Source organism: Scyliorhinus torazame, chromosome 5, assembly GCF_047496885.1.
Source record: "Scyliorhinus torazame isolate Kashiwa2021f chromosome 5, sScyTor2.1, whole genome shotgun sequence".
NCBI classification, from domain to species: Eukaryota; Metazoa; Chordata; class Chondrichthyes; order Carcharhiniformes; family Scyliorhinidae; genus Scyliorhinus; species Scyliorhinus torazame.
The window spans coordinates 215,403,528-215,420,284 of record NC_092711.1 but is presented as its reverse complement, the minus strand read 5'-3'; the positions used below and the strand labels follow the sequence as shown (position 1 = coordinate 215,420,284).

At 46.5% G+C, this 16,757-nt stretch overlaps 1 protein-coding gene across 9 annotated transcripts in view; it reads right to left on the bottom strand.

Moving 5' to 3' along the window:
* hdx (highly divergent homeobox) overlaps positions 1 to 16,757 on the bottom strand; it is a 233,682-nt gene that overhangs the window by 46,189 nt on the left and 170,736 nt on the right. For 7 of the 9 annotated variants that reach the window (XM_072505118.1, XM_072505115.1, XM_072505117.1 and 4 more), the window contains 3 exons: positions 16,553 to 16,699; positions 8,112 to 8,310; positions 7,662 to 7,783 (listed from right to left, as the gene is read on the bottom strand). In XM_072505118.1, coding sequence (XP_072361219.1) covers positions 7,662 to 7,783; positions 8,112 to 8,310; positions 16,553 to 16,699 — 468 coding nt within the window. The remainder of the gene's footprint in view (positions 1 to 7,661; positions 7,784 to 8,111; positions 8,311 to 16,552; positions 16,700 to 16,757) is intronic. The other 2 variants (XM_072505119.1, XM_072505124.1) reach the window with 2 other exon arrangements.

Below are 16,757 nucleotides of genomic sequence, written 5' to 3'. Positions count from 1 at the left end.
ACAGAAATCAGGGGCGGAATCCTCTGATAATGGGCCTATGCCCCCACACCCGTGGGAAAACGGATGCAAATCGCTCTGGACTTTCTTGGAGAAAGTCCAGAGTGATTCTCCGTTTTGAAAGGGGCTAGCAGGGTCCCGGAGTAGTCCTCGCGGCTCCAACTGCCAATACGGGGCCCTGCACTTCCGGCCGCGGGTCCGTGCATGTGCGGGGCGACCGCCCCGCGCAACATGGCGGACCCACACAGATGGCCGGCCCTGTAAATATAGCCACACCCTCCCCTCCCAGATCCCACTCGTCCGCCGATCGGTGGCCCCCGATCGCGAGCCTGGCCGTCCTGGAGGCCCCCCCCCCCCCCCGTGACGGATCCCCCTGCATCCCACCAGGATGGCCGCGGACTGGGTCCGCAGCCGCCACTCCGAGCTCCCGTCGGATGCAAACATGAGTGAACCACGTCGGCGGGATCTTGGCCAGTTGTCGGAGAATCGGAGAGGGGGCCTCTTTCAATGGCCCCGCGAGCGCCACGTCGACCACGCGTGCGCGCGACTGGCGGCAATTCTCCGGACCCCGGAGAATCACGGGAAGGCGTCGGACCCGATCGCGGGTCTGACGCCCCATTCTCTGCCCCAGTGCCGAGCGCAATTTTGGCGCGGAGGCTCGGAGAATCCCGCCCAACGTTTCCAATGAGGCACATTTACGAAGACATATTTTCAGAAGTGTGCCAGGCCAGCAAAGCAACAGGATCCTGCCTGAAAACCACCAAAAGAAAAAATTCAGGCTAGACTTGTACTGACTTATTTGTAGAATCAAACCTAATTTTTGCTGCCCATATTTGGAGAAACCTGTTACTGCAAGCAGTCAGCCAATGCAAATCTGTCTTCATAAACCTACAATTTCTATTTCTTCAGTGGCCTCAAAAGGAATCACTGGACTGTTGTGTTGGGAGCTCTGGATCCGTGGAACACATACAGGTCACCAACACATGAAATAGTGCAACACTATTTTATTGAGTCATTAACAGTCTAACATCCTCTCACTGTGGGTTAACACGATACTAGCTTTAACTAAAGACCTTTGCCTTGTCCTAACCAGTCGATGCACTTAGCACATGGTGAATGTCTGTGCTGCAGGCTGTGAGCTCTGTCCTACTAGGAAGCTGCAGTTCGAATGAGCGGGAACTCTGATGCCCCCTGTCTTTATAGTGCGTGTGCTCTAACTGGTGATTGGCTGCGGTGTTGTGTGTGTTGATTGGTCCCACTGTGTGTGTGTCTGCACCATCATATACTGGTGGATATTATGACATCCCCCTTTTATAAAAGAATGTACGTGTGGCAATAAATAGTGTATGGTGAGAATGTCCCTAACTACGTGTGAGCGAAAGACATATTTACAGGACTATGTACATGAGAACTAAGCTATTTACATGGGAAGGTGCCTGGTGCAGAAAAACAGTATGCAACAAGAATAACGAGATGAGCACTATATACAAACCATGTAAACGATCGAACGGAAGAACAGAACAATTCAGAAAGTCTATAAGTCCACAAAGTTCACAAATTAAGTATCTGAGGTGGGTGACGAATTCTGGTTGGCCGTCTCAAGGGTGGGTCAGGAGCCACCAGCTGAGGAGCGGGCTGGACTGTGTCAGAGTGAGGAGGATGCAGAGTGACAGGGATCCCTGCATAGTCCATGGCAGGGTCAGCAGGAGGGCGAGGCGACAGTGGAGGATCACGTAGCGAGCGTGGAACGAGATGAAGGGCGCGTCGATTGCGACGCAGAATGGAGCCATCCGGTAGACGAACCAGGAACAAGCGGGGGGCCACCTGCCAAAGGACAACAGCGGTTGCAGACCAGCCACCATCCGGAAGATGGATGCGGACGTTGTCATCTGGAGCCAAAGCAGGGAGATCAGCTGCACGGGAGTCATGAGCCGCCTTGTGCTGTGCACGAGACAGCTGCTTCCGGCGAAGGTCCGGAACGTGGTCGAGGTCTGGGACAAGAATGGACGGCACCGTCGTCCTCAAGGTACGACCCATGAGCAATTGGGCTGGCGACAGGCCAGTGGACAGTGGGGCAGAGTGATAGGCCAGCAAGGCGAGGTAGAAGTCGGACCCAGCATCGGCAGCCCTGCAGAGGAGCCGTTTGACTATATGGACTCCCTTCTCCGCTTTGCCGTTGGATTGGGGATATAGGGGACTGGACATCACATGGGCAAAATTGTACCACCTGGCAAAGTTGGACCATTCCTGGCTTGCGAAGCAGGGGCCATTGTCCAACATAACCGTGAGTGGGATGCAGTGTCGAGCAAAGGTGTCCTTACAGGCACGGATGACTGCAGACGATGTGATATCGTGCAACGGTATCACCTCCGGGTAATTTGAAACGTAGTCCACGATCAGGACATAGTCTCTACCCAGCGTGTGGAACAGGTCGATGCCCACCTTGGTCCATGGTGACGTGACCAACTCATGGGGCTGCAGGGTCTCACGTGGTTGGGCCGGCTGGAAGTGCTGACAAGTGGGGCAGTTGAGCACTGCGTTGGCTATGTCTTCATTAATGCCGGGCCAGTACACTGCCTCTCGGGCCCGTCGGCGGCACTTTTCCACGCCAAGATGGCCCTCGTGTGGCTGTTCCAGGACGAGCTGGCGCATGCTATGCGGGATGACAATGCGGTCCAGTTTCAGAAGAACTCCGTCTACTACCGCCAGATCATCTCATACATTATGGAACTGAGGGCATTGGCCCTTGTGCCACCCGTCTGTTAGGTGGCGCATGATACGCTGTAGCAAAGGGTCAGCCGCCGTCTCGCGCCGAATTTGGACGAGACGTTCATCCATGGCAGGTAGATTGGAGGCCACATGGGCGTCAACCTGGCAGACGAATCCCGCTGGGTCACATGGAGTGTTGACTGCCCTGGAGAGAGCGTCAGCAATGATGAGGTCTTTGCCTGGGATGTATACAAGCTGGAAGTCATATCGCCGGAGCTTGAGAAGAATGCGCTGGAGGCGAGGCGTCATGTCGTTCAAGTCTTTCTGTATTATATTAACCAGCAGACGATGGTCGGTCTCGATGGTGAATTGAGGAAGTCCGTACACATGGGCTGTTTAGCACAGGGCTAAATCGCTGGCTTTGAAAGCAGACCAACGCAGACCAGCAGCACGGTTCAATTCCCGTAACAGCTTCCCTGAACAGGCGCCGGAATGTGGCGACTAGGGGCTTTTCACAGTAACTTCATTTGAAGTCTATTTGTGACAATAAGTGATTTTCATTTTCATTTCACATAATCGTGAAACTTAACCACACCGGTCTGAAGGCCCAGGCATTCCTTTTCTCTCTGCGCGTAGCGCTGCTCCGTGGGGGTCATGGCGCGTGACGCATATGCAACGGGGGCCCATGATGAGGCCTCATCGCGTTGCAGGAGCACTGTCCCAATGCCGGACTGGCTGGCATCGGTCGAAATTTTGGACTCTTTTGCTGGATCAAGGAAAGCTAAGACCGGGGCTGCGGTGAGTTTGGTTTTGAGTTCTCTCCATTCGCGCTCGTGGGCAGGGAGCCATTGGAAGTCTGTCGTCTTCCTGACCAGGTTCCTGAGAGCCGTGGTATGAGAGGCAAGGTTAGGGATGAACTTCCCTAAAAAGTTGACCATGCCCAGAAATCGGAGGACCGCCTTCTTGTCCTCTGGCGTTTTCATGGCTGTGACAGCAGCCACCTTGTCTGCATCCGGCCGCACACCCAACTGGGAGATGTGGTCCCCGAGGAACTTGAGTTCCGTCTGACCAAAGGAGCATTTGGCCCTGTTGAGGTGGAGGCCCTGCTCACGTATACGTTTGAATACGCGCTGGAGGTGACTGATATGCTCCTGCGGGGTGGTGGACCAAATGATTATGTCGTCGACATAGACGCGAACACCTTCCATGCCTTCCATCATTTGTTCCATAATCCTATGGAACACTTCTGAAGCAGATATGATCCCAAACGGCATCCTGTTGTAACAATATCTGCCAAAGGGGGTATTAAATGTACACAGTTTCCTGCTGGATTTGTCGAACTGGATTTGCCAGAATCCTTTTGAGGCGTCGAGTTTGGTGAAGAGCTTGGTGCGAGCCATCTCGCATGTGATCTCTTCGCGCTTGGGAATTGGATAATGCTCCCTCATGATATTGCAATTTAGATCCTTGCGATCAATGCAAATTCTGAATTCGCCGGAAGGCGTTTTTACACATACCATGGAACTGACCCAGTTGGTTGGTTCCATGACTCTGGAAATCACTCCTTGGTCCTGAAGGTCCTGCAGCTGCATCTTGAGGCGGTCTTTGAGGGGTGCTGGGACCCTGCGAGGTGCGTGCACCACAGGCGTGGCATTCTGTTTCAATAAGATCTTGTAGGTATATGGGAGCGTGCCCATGCCTTCGAAGATGTCGTGGTGCTGGTTGATGATGGCGTCGAGCTGCGCCCTGAGGTCAGTGTCCTGAAAGGCAGACGTGTCATCAGGAGAGAGAGAGTGAACTCTCTGAACTAGGTTCAACAGCTTGCATGTCTGCACGCCAAGCAGGGAGACTTTCGAGGAGCCCACGATTTGAAAAGGAAGGATGGCTTTGCGTGACCTGTGCGTCACTTCAAGTTGGCACGAGCCGCTGGCATCAATGGCATTGCCATTGTAATCCAATAGCTGGCAGGCTGATGGAAGGATGGCTGGTTTGACACGAAGGCTTTGGAAGTCAATGAGATTGGTGGAGGCACCAGTGTCCAGGCGGAATCGTATTTGGGACCAGTTGACCATCAGGGTGGCACACCACTCATCGTCTGGATCGATGCTGTACACTGACAGCAGCTGGTGTCTTTGCTTCGGGGACACCCTGTTTTTTGTCACGATACAGACTCGAAAAGACGCCTTCAGGTCCTCGGTGTCACTGCTGTGTGGGAGGTCCGCATCGGACTCGGTGGCCGTGGGTTGAATTGCCCGGACATTCCTGCGAGGCTAGCTGAAGCGATATGAATTGGCAGGCTGAGCTGCTCGGCATAAGGCAGCATAGTGGCCAAGTCTGCCACATCTTAGGCATTGTCGAGATTTGGCAGGGTGTTGCCGTTTTAAATGGGCGGAGGCACAGTTGCCACACATCGTAGCGTCAGCACGTTCGCTGCGCCACCGCGCATGCGCGGTGCGGTCGTGCATGGTGCGCGCCTGCACATCATGTTCTTCGACGTCGCCGCCCCCTCGTTTGGTGCGCACAAGCGCGCGAGTACGCGGAAAGCGTGCAAAATGGCCGCCCTCATCCAGGCTGAGGCCCTGGAGTTGCTCAATTGCTTGGACCCGTTCCACCTCGTGGGGACCTTGCCGCGCCGTTTCAGCCGCTTGGATGTGGGAATACCGACTCGTGGCGTTTTCGTGTAGGACACAGGTCAATAGGGTGAGCTGCTTTACTTTGAGAAGCTGCTGCCGTAGGGGGTCCGACTGAACACCGAAAACGATCTGATCGTGTATCGTGGAGTCGGAGGTGGGCCCGTAGCTGCAAGATTGCGCAAGGATGTGGAGGTGAGTGAGAAAGGATTGGAAAGGTTCATCCTTACCCTGCAAACGATGTTGGAACACGTAGCACTCGAAACTTTCATTCACCTTTACGCTCCAGTGAGTGTCAAACTTGAGGAGGACCGTCTTGAACATTGTTTTATCTTCACCACCCGCAAAGGTGAGAGAATTGAAAATGTGGATGGCATGGTCCCCGGCTGTGGATAGGAAGAGAGCAATGTTCCTGGTATCCGAGGGGTCCTCCCTGTCTGTGGCCTCAAGGAAGAGCTGGAAGTGCTGTTTGAATATTTTCCAGTTGGCCCCTAGGTTGCTGGCGATGCGGAGCGGCGACCAGATGTTGTCCATGTTGCAGGATGACGGAATGCTGGTGGAAGGCAGATCACTTGCAGGTAGGTCTATGAAGTGCTAATATCCCTCAACTCCTGGTATCATGTTGTGTTGGGCGCTCTGGATCCGTGGAACACATACAGGTCACCAACACTTGAAATAGTGCAACACTATTTTATTGAGTCATTGACAGTTTAACATACTCTCACTGTGGGTTAACACGATACTAGCTTTAACTAAAGACCTTTGCCTTGTCCTAACCAGTCATCATAGATCATATAATTTACAGTGCAGAAGGAGGCCATTCGGCCCATCGAGTCTGCACCGGCTCTTGGAAAGAGCACCCTACCCAAGTCAACACCTCCACCCAATCACCATAACCCAATAACCCCACCCAACACTAAGGCCAATTTTGGACACTAAGGGCAATTTATCATGGCCAATCCACCTAACCTGCACATCTTTGGACTGTGGGAGGAAACCGGAGCACCCGGAGGAAACCCACGCACACACGGGGAGGATGTGCAGACTCCACACAGACAGTGACCCAAGCCGGAATCGAACCTGGGACCCTGGAGCTGTGAAGCAATTGTGCTATCCACAATACTACCGTGCTGCCCTTCAGTCGATGCACTCAGCACATGGTGAATGTCTGTTCTGCAGGCTGTGAGCTCTGTCCTACTAGGAAGCTGCAGCTCGAATGAGCGGGAACTCTGATGCCCCCTGTCTTTATAGTGCATGTGCTCTAACTGGTGATTGGCTGCTGTGTTGTGTGTGTTGATTGGTCCCACTGTGTGTCCATCAGTGTGTGTGTCTGCACCATGATATACTGGTGTATATTATGACATGGACTGCAATGTTCCAAAGTTTTCTTCTTGAGAGAAGCAAACGGACATCTGTGGGACAGTAACACCTTAAGTGCTTGCTATTTCTTTTGAAGTCACCTTTCCTAGTGTATGCACATGCACATGTGTGAGTGGGTGCTGTTGCAAATACATTTCAATTACTGAGTAATAAACATGTATCCTTTTTAAAAATGTAAGGGAAACCTAGTAATTGTTGGTTCTTAAAGTCATAGCACTCAGGCTTAAAACACTTCTTTTGAAACGTACCTACGGTCAGTCGAGAGATGGAAAAAAGAATAATCCCACTTTTCTTAGGACTCTAAATCACTCTAAACTAATCTAAAAATAGATGAAACATTGGCACAATATTTTCCATTTCCTATAACCTTCCTTCTCTCTCCCAAGTGTCTATTGCCGTTCTAACTGCAACAAGGACTGCCAGGTTGACCCAATTCTGCTCGTCATGAATTTTTTCTTTCTTCTGGCTGGGAAGCAGCAATTCTCCATTCAGCAGGCCCCAATTGTTCCACCCATCCTTCCTTCCACAGACGTAGCAGAAACACGCATTTTGTGGAGCTAAATCACTATCCAGCTACTCTGCATTGCAATGCTGTTTTAATTGGCAACCTTCTGTATGTGTACATTCAGACTGATGGCAAATTTCAAAGACAACATTACCAAATTTCACCTGGCTTGAACACCGATACATTACCTGTGCACTTGTTCAACAAATACAGGTGGCATTATTTGCAAACCAAGCTTATAACTAATTCAGTAATTACTTGAGCGAGAGGTATCTTGATTGATTTATTCTTCTTGATTTATCCAACCATTTTCTGTCCATTTTTGCATCCGATTTGAGCTTTGTTTGAGGCAAGCAGCATTCAAACTGAGCAAGTAGTTTATCTGCCAATTTCCAACTGACTACTTCTAACTCATGAATTTTCATATTTAAAAAAATTACCACTTTTTCTAATGTTGGAATACTGCACGATCCATCACTAACACTTTCTCCATCTCCATTCTCTTCTGCTGTTTCTTCGTCCTCTTCCTCCTCCTCCCTTAGTTCCAATTCACTTGGAGTACCTGTGAAGACAGAGTATGAATTAGGATTTTGCAGTAGAGCCCTGGAAAGAAGTCAGGTTAGATACACAATTATGAGTGTTTTAAACAAAGAAACATGAGGAAGCTAATCAAAAATGGAACCATAACCACATTGACAAAGGAAGTACATTGGGATACCAGTGTAAAACCTTTGTAATTTAGGAAAAATTAAGTTTTCACATATATTTAAATGTATCTAATTACACATTTGAAAACGCATATGTTGGCAAAATGTCTATATACTCAGCTGAGCTACACTCCTACATATAGAACTCCATATCACACAAAAAAGTGCTTTGGTAGATCGTACCTTCAGACAAGCAGGCATCTTCTTTGTTCCTCATATTATCCTCGGAATTTTCAGGAACCTTTGTTGTTTCAGCTTTGACTATGGACAACAAGGCTGACCCCGATTCAGGTAGCTTAGAAAAGTCAGCTGGTCCACCGCGAGCAGGAGGTAGCTCAATTCCTAACTGCCGGTATTTCCTTCTCCGATTTCCTATCCATGTCTTTTGAGAAGAACATGGGGGGGGGGGGGGGGGGGGATGCAGAAGAAATAAATAAAAATATTTGAAGAGCTAGGAAAACCAATTTGCGTGGTGAAAAAGTTGCATGCATAAAAGATAGGCATTAAGATAGGCAAGGCAGCCAACCTGACAAAGCAGGCATAATTGGAGGGGGAAAGTATGCTGTGATATAATACTAGCCTGATACTAGCCTTTCAGTTTCTTTTTCATTATCAGATGTTCATTTATTTATTGTATGGGGTGGCACGGTAGCACAGTAGTTAGCACTGTTGCCTCACAGTGCCAGGGGCCCAGGTTTGATTCCGACTTGGATGACTGTCTGTGTGGAGTTTGCACTTTCTCTCAGTGTCTGCGTGGGTTTCCTCCGGGTGCTCCGGTTTCCTCCCACAGTTCAAAGGTGTGCAGGTTAAGTGAATTATCCATGCTACATTGCCCCTTCGTATCCAAACGTTTGGGTGGGGTTGCTGGGTTGTAGGGAAGGGGTGGCTCAGTGTGAACTCAATGGGTCAAGTGGCCTCTGTCTGCACTGTAGTGATTCTATTTATTGGCGATGTGAACAACGATTTGGCATAATACTTGATCCTTCTTTGTCCAAAGACACTAACAGCCAGCTATGTAGTTTAGAAATGGACAATAGGCCAGATTGGACCTGCATGGCGAACATCCTTCGCTGAAAGGCATAAGTGAACAAATTGGGTTCCAGAGCAATCCAGCATCTTTCACATTCAATTTCAAAAATGGCAGGTCAAATCTATTATTAGATCATTAAAAAAAATATAGGACCCCTGAATATGCCCATTCTCAAAACACTCTAAAAATGATTGGACAAATGCACCTAAAATGCGGTGTGTACCCTCAGGTCTAGACCAATGAAACTTATGGAAATAATTGAATTGGTAACCTTCCAAGCATAAAGCAGAAATTGGTACTTTGATACAAACGATAATTCAGGATTATTCAATTTTGAACAAAAACCTCTCATGTATTTGCCAAGCATTCTTGTTGCACAAAACGCCAAAGGCCAAGACTGTAAAAATATTACTCAAGGTAGAAACTGAGGGACTGAAGTAAAAATGCATAACTGTTGCCCCAATCAGGTCATATCGAGGTACAGTGCATTGTCAGGTTGCTCAGTGACCCTGTTATCTTTAAGCAGCATTTTAAAATTGGATTAACTGCAAATACAGATCAAAGATAACCTTTAACATTTCAAGTTCTAAAAAAAAAAAGATTTCAGCAATACTCTATACACACTATTTGTGACTGATGTTAACAGGACATAATTGGCTAACAGAATCACACATGTTAAGAGTTCTTAGCTGAGCAAAATTGCCAACATTGGGTACGGGATTCTCGGTTGCAAAGCAGCTATATACTGAAGAAGCTGCCCTCATAACAAAAATCAGCAGAAGTGTAAAACAGTAGCAGATGACAATTTGGCTCTGCTTTAATATAAGTTTGTTGTCTTATCTAATTACATAACTGCTTTGGGTCACTGGGCTCTCACGGGAACTACAGTTACAACAGTAGGTTTTCATCACTGATACACATGATAGTATAGCCCCATTTTCTTGCATTCTGGTGATCAAAATCAAGAGAAACTGAGAAGTTGGAGGTGAGATAGATGACAATTCTCAACTAGGAGCTGCTATTATAATCGAAAAAACTTGAAAGATGAAAATTCTCTTTCACAGCTCTCTATTGTTAAAACATCTCATTCAGTAGCATAGCTGAATGCAATCTTGCTACAAATTTTCCAAAGTAGGATTATCCATTCCTCAGGAGTATTGCAATGTTTATTTTATTTGGTGTTTCATTTTCCTATGTTTGCCTTGCTACCTTTTCTTTCTGTTGCAGTGTACTGATAAAAACAAATAAAATACTCAATTCAACTTCACATTTGGGTCTGCCAAAGATACTTTCACAGGTTCGGCAATGCAAGTTGCAAGTGGCTGAGGGTCTTATTTTTTTAAAATGGGATTTGACACACATCCCTGAGATTTTATGGGATTTGACTTGGTCTCATGAAGCTACTTGTTTGACAGCATAACCCAGTGATCTTATAACTAACAACCCCTTAAGTATCCAAACTAGATATTTGAGGTTTTTGCATGAATGCTCCTGCACTCGGCCCAAAGGCTGGTTGAGCAAACGCTTATTGACATGAGCCTCGAGATGAATGGTGAAGCAGCTTTATTTCACAGCAAGTGAACATACAGAGCAGTGATGATTAGATTTACTTAGCCAATTACTACAACAGATATTTACAACAAAATAAAGAATATGTCACACTTGCCCACATCCTTGGGTAGATTTAACTTAAATAATACATTTTAAATATCTTCCAGCATTTTTAATTTCTTCACTTCAGCCATCCTTTCAACAACAGGTTTTTGCTGCCGACCTCCTGTCTTTCAATGTCTGTAGGGCGGCACAACGCAAAGGACCTGGGTTCGATTCCCCGCTTGGGTCACTGTCTGTGAAGAGTCTGCACATTCTCGCCGTGTCTGCGTGGGTTTCTTCCGGGCGCACCGGTTTTCTCCCAGAAGTCACGAAAGATGTGCTGTTAGGTGAATTGGACATCCTGATTGTACCTGAACAGGCGCCGGAGAGTGGCGACTAGTGGATTTTCACAGTAACTTCATTGCAGTGTTACTGCAAGCCTACCTGTGACACTAATAAAGATTATTATTTTTCTTTTTCTGTGCATCTCTGCCTCCATTTGTTAATCTCTCTCTTTTAATAGATGGGTATAGATCCAAGAGCTCTCCAACATTAAAGGTTTGAGTCCTGCATTGGCACAGACCAATCAATTACCGCTATTGTTTAGTCTCTTGAATTCTACTCAGCATAGAAACCAGCTTTTATTAAAGAGTCCTTTTAAAAACCTTGCTGGAATAAACTTTGCTTTAAAAAAATTGCATCAGCAGAAACAATCCAAAAATCTAAAATTGGACACCCTTAACTCCAACATGTCAGTGGACAAACACTTTGTAGTTGTTACGTTGCAAAACTCATAATTCAGATGTCTGAATTAATAATCTGTTTCTAATCTCACTATGGTGGTTTGAGACTACTAATTCAGTTTTAAGCAAAACCTAGCATTAGTAAAAGTGGTAGTGAAATTCACAGAATGGTTACAGTACAGAAGGAGGCCATGTGACCCAACGTATCTGCAACAGCTCTCTGAATGAGCAACTCACCTAGTACAATTACCCTGCCTTCTCCCCATAATCCTGCACATTCTTCCTTTTCAGAAACAATCTAAGTCCCCTTTGAATGCTTCAAATTAATTCACCTTTATTAGACTCGCAGGCAGTGCACTCTAAACCCTAACCGGTTGCTGCGTAAAAAAGCTTCTTTTTCTAATTACTTTAAATCAGTGCCCTCCCATTCTCTTTCCTTTCACAGTTTCTCCCCATATATCAAATCTCCTCTCAGGCCTCTTTTCTTGAAGGAAAAAGCCCTAATTTCTCCAGTGTATCTATAACAGAAGTTCTTAATTCATTCTTGCAAATCTTTTCTGCACCCTCTCTAATGCCTTCGCATCCTTCCTAAACTGTGGTGCCAAGAACTGGACATAACACTCAAGCGGAGGCCAAACTAGTGACTTAAAAAAATTCAACATAACCTCCTTGCTCTTGTACTCTATGCCTCTATTAGAAAGCCCAGAATACTGGATACTTTATTAACTGCTCTCTCAAACTATCCTGTCACTTTCAATGATTTATGCATATATATATACGCCCAGGTTCCCGTTTCTCCACTCTCTTTAGACTTGTACCCTTTAGTTGATATTGTTTCTTCCATGAATCATCCCGCACTTATCTGCATTGAACTTCGTGTCAACTGTCTGCCCATTCCACAAACTTGTCAATGTCTCTTTGATGTTCTACGCTATCCTCCTCAATTCACAGTGCTTCCAAATTTTGAATCATCCACAAACTTTAAAATTGCGCTCTGTACACCAAGGTCTAGATCATTAATATGTCAGGAAAAGCAAGGTTTCACTACTCACCCCTGGGGAACTCCACTATAAACCTTCTTTCAGCAGGCAAAACATCTATTAACCACTACGGTTTCCCGTTGAGAGTGTAGAAACAGGAACCTGGGCGTGTATATATGCATAAATTCCATATCCATGTTGCCATTGCCCCTCTTATCCCATGAGCTATAACTTTGCTCACAAGTCTGCCATATCAAAGTGTATCAAATACCTTTCGGAAGCCCATGCATACCACATCAACAACATTACCCTCATCAACATTCTCTGTACCTCTTCAAAAAACTCCAGCAAGTTAGTCAAACGTGATTTTCCCTTAAGAAATCCATACTGGTTTTAAAAAATTCACCTACATTTATCCATGTGACTATTAATTTTGTCACAAATTAATGTTTCTTGATGTTTCTCCACCACTCAAGTTAAATTGACTGGCCTGTAGTTGCTGGGCTTATCTTGCACCTTCTTTTGAACAAGGGTGTAATTGTTTGCAATTCTCAAGTGCTCTGGGACCGCGCCTGATTCTAAGGAAGACTGTAAAATCATGGCCAGTGATTCTGCAATTCCCACTCTCATTTCCCTCAGTAGCCTTGGATGCATCTCATCCGGTCCTGGTGTCTTATTAGCTTTAAGTACAGAAAATTTGTAGGATTATCATAAAAATTAACTGCACCCCCAAAATGGCTGAATAAACCAATCAGTTTTGCCAAACGCGACAAAGAGCACCTTTGGACTGCATCAGTTCAAGAGGTGGGGCCCATTATCTACTGTGGGTAAAAATGTCAGCCTTGCCAGAGAATAATTAATTTCTCAGGAGTGAAATCAAGAAGCACCTTCCACACAAAGGGCAGTGACAATCTGGGGCACACTCCATCAAAAACTGGTCTCTGGATCAACTGAAATGTTTGAGACTGAGACTGATAGAGCTTTGTTGAGTACCAAGGAATGTGTGATTAAGGTGGATAGAGTTGCAGCATAGATCAATAATGATCTATTTGAACAGTTTTGAAGGGCTGAGTGCCTGCTAATGTTACTTTGTTATATGTTTTTTGTTGCACTTGGTTGCTTCTTAATGAAGGAAAATCAAAAGTAGTACAGCTTAGACAAACGTAGGAGCCAACACCTGTACGTGCATGGATAAAAGAAATAGGAAGCTGAAAAGATTGGAGCATTTTGCGGCCGCAAAATTAGTTCATTTTTGCAAGGATCTAGGCAACAGGCAAGTTTGCCATATCTGGTTCTCTTGAATATGGGGTGAAAGCGTTAGAGAGGGAGATTCAGGGACTAACTAATACATTAATCTCCTAAATTACATTTAAATGGTGACATTTGCCTTTATTTGTGGCTGTGAGGAGAAAGAGTGACTTTTGCAGAGAAACGTAAAATCTGAACTACATGCGGGAAGGGAAAAAGTAGAAGAGATAGAGTGGTGCAGTCACTTTGATACAAACCTTCTGATTTTGTGATCCAAGTTCAAATCCAGTTTGGACCAATACTGGAACAATTGGTTGTAGGCATAGTATATTGTGAAAATGGGAACAAGGAAGTTATTGAGGAACAGGTTATGTGAGTGTGTAAAAAGTGGCAGAGGGAGTTCAATGTGGGGAAGTTTGAGATTATCCACTTTGAAGATAAAGCAGAATATTTTCTTAATGGTGAGAGACGAGGAGCTTTGGAGAGGCAAAGGGATTTGCATGTCCATATCACTAAAACTTTATGCAGAGGTACGAAACATAGATACAGAGAAACTCCTTCTTGAGGTAGTGGTCAACTGAAATCCAAGACTAATCAATATAATTTTATTAGGTTAAGAATATTGAAAGATATAGATCAAAGACAGGGAAATGGATTTGAGATACAGATCAGCCGTGATCTAATAGAAAGGAGTTGAATGTCTTAGAGCATAAAATCCTTCATGTAAGGACAAGGAACGGCTGATACAGGAAAGCTGGAATGCCATGTTGGTTCAGTGGAGGATGTTCTTCCAAAGTTGGAATAAAGAACATTGTTGTGACAATGCCAGATTAAGTGTTAAGTGATGCTGACAATGGCTTAAAGTGGGAAATTTTTCTCCATGTGGACAAAGAGGATTTACTCTCCTACTTCACAAAGTCATGTAATATTTTTCCAGCTTAATCTATACTTACCAGCTCTTGGGAGTCAGAGTTTTATCGCACAGAAAGAGCCCATGCAGCCCATCATGTCTGCGCCAGCCATCAAGCACCTATCTATTTATCCCACCTTGCCACCATTCAAACAAAGACCAATACGAGTACTTCCATTTGCTAAATGTTTGTAGTTTGTGGTGGCATGAGGCATGATTGTGTGGATCCTAATGTGTGATGGACTCTCAGGCTCAATGAAAGCTGAAGGCTGTGCCAGTGCCTGGTTTTATGCCATGTGGAGCAAGAGCTCTCAAGCTTGGGTACAATACGAGGGTCTGGGTCTCAGACACTGAGGGGGAGTAGGCCTGTTCATGTGCAAATCAGATACTGAGCTGAGATGGCCAGCAGTGGTTAGGACTGCAACCTCACGGCCCCGAGTTCGATCCCGGCCCCGGGTAACTGTCGGTGTGGAGTTTGTACATTTTCCCTGTATCTGGTCTCACCCCACAATCCAAGGGTCTACCGGGAACAAGGCAGGGTAGTGTGCAGGCCACGTTAAACTACACCTTAATTGGGAAAAAAAAGACAGAAGAAAAAAATAATAATTGGGTACTCTGAATTTTAAAAAAAAGATACTACTAAGTTGAGGCAATGAGCAGGGGAGGGTCTCGTGTTGGGTGTAGGTAACCAGCCTTGGCGGCAGGTGGGGAGTAGAGATTTGCCTATATATTTACACACGTTTGCGGAATTGGAATCCATGAGCGGGATTCTCTCAGCCCTGGGCCGGGCCAGAGAATCCCGCGAACGGGCCACGCCATCCTGACGCCGGCATGCAATTCTCCGCAGAGCGGCGAATCGGCGCCATTGGCGCCAGTGTGGTTGGCGCGGTGCCGGACGTGGGCCGCTCTACGCGGCCGGACGATTCTCCAGCCCGGGTGGGCCGAGCAGCCGTAAGAAAAGAGCCGAGTCCCGCCGGCGCCATTCTAACCTGCTCTGGGCCCGCGGGACCTCGGCGTGTAAAGGTCAGGTGGCGGCCTTTTGGGGTGGGGGGGGGGGGGGGCGGGGTCCGACCCCGGGGGGGCCTCCGATGTGGCATGGCCCGCGATCGAGGCCCACCAATCGGCAGGCCTGCCTCTGTGGCTGGGGGCCTCCTTTCCTACGCGCTGGCCCCTGTAGTCCTGTTGCTTCGGGGCCGGCGCTTTGAAGGAGGCCACTGCTCATGCGCGCATTGGCACCGGCACCACTGTGCATGCGTGGATCCCGCAGCGCACAGTTCACCCTGGGATCTGCAGATGGAACGGCGTGAACCACTCCAGCGCCGTGATGGCCCACTGTAGGGGCCAGAATTAGTCGTGGGAGCGGCCCGTTCACGCTGACATAAAACGCAACGGCGTTCACGACGGCATGGACACTCTGCCGCGGGATTGGAGAATCCCGCCCAATGTCTCTGCTGGAAATAATAGGGAAATTAAGGATAACCAGCAACTCATTTTGCATAAAATAATTAAATGTTGCAAAGGGGTAAAAGCTTTGCATCCTTTTGAGATGAAACATTCTCCTTTACTTCCTCTCCTCCTGTTTATCACTCAGACTTGCAAACTATAGCATTGGTGTCCCATTTCTGACATGATTACAATGACATTAAAGATGCTATTTTGAAAATGACAGCAACAAATAGTCCAAGGACTTCGCTGTGAAGACATTGTATGTCATCGTCACATTCCACATATTTGTAGTAATAATAAGTAGAATATTCAGGGTCCTCTGAACACACAAAAGTCTGAGCAGAAATGGAATCCATGAATTTGTTCTCATAACTTTAAAATATCAGATCGGGTAAGATGCTGCCAGTCATTCAATAACTCTGAAACCTTCAGAAAGCAGAGTGTATTTTTGGCACAGATTAATAACATCCTGACCTCAGTACATGAAGCAGCTGACGTTGCACTTCATTGTACAACACAGTTGGTCTATTTTAAGAAACAATCGAATAAGATGTACTTGCAATTGGCCTTGTGTAAGCTTAGAATGGCTTCATCAACGTCACTTAAAGCTCCCAAGATACAAAAAACCCACTGATGGCAAGGAAAGTGTAAAAGCACCAAGGCGACATTCTTACCTTGACAATTTCACAGTCGACATTTGATTCCATAGCGACCGCTTCTATTTTTTCTCTGCATATTGAACCCAGGCTGGTCATACCCACATCCCAATATTTTTTCAGAACAGCCAGATCAGTCTCACTAAACTGGGTACGATCCTGCAGCTTAAGTAAAGAGAAAGCTTAGTATGAAGAAAAAAAGTGTGTAAATAATGCATTATGA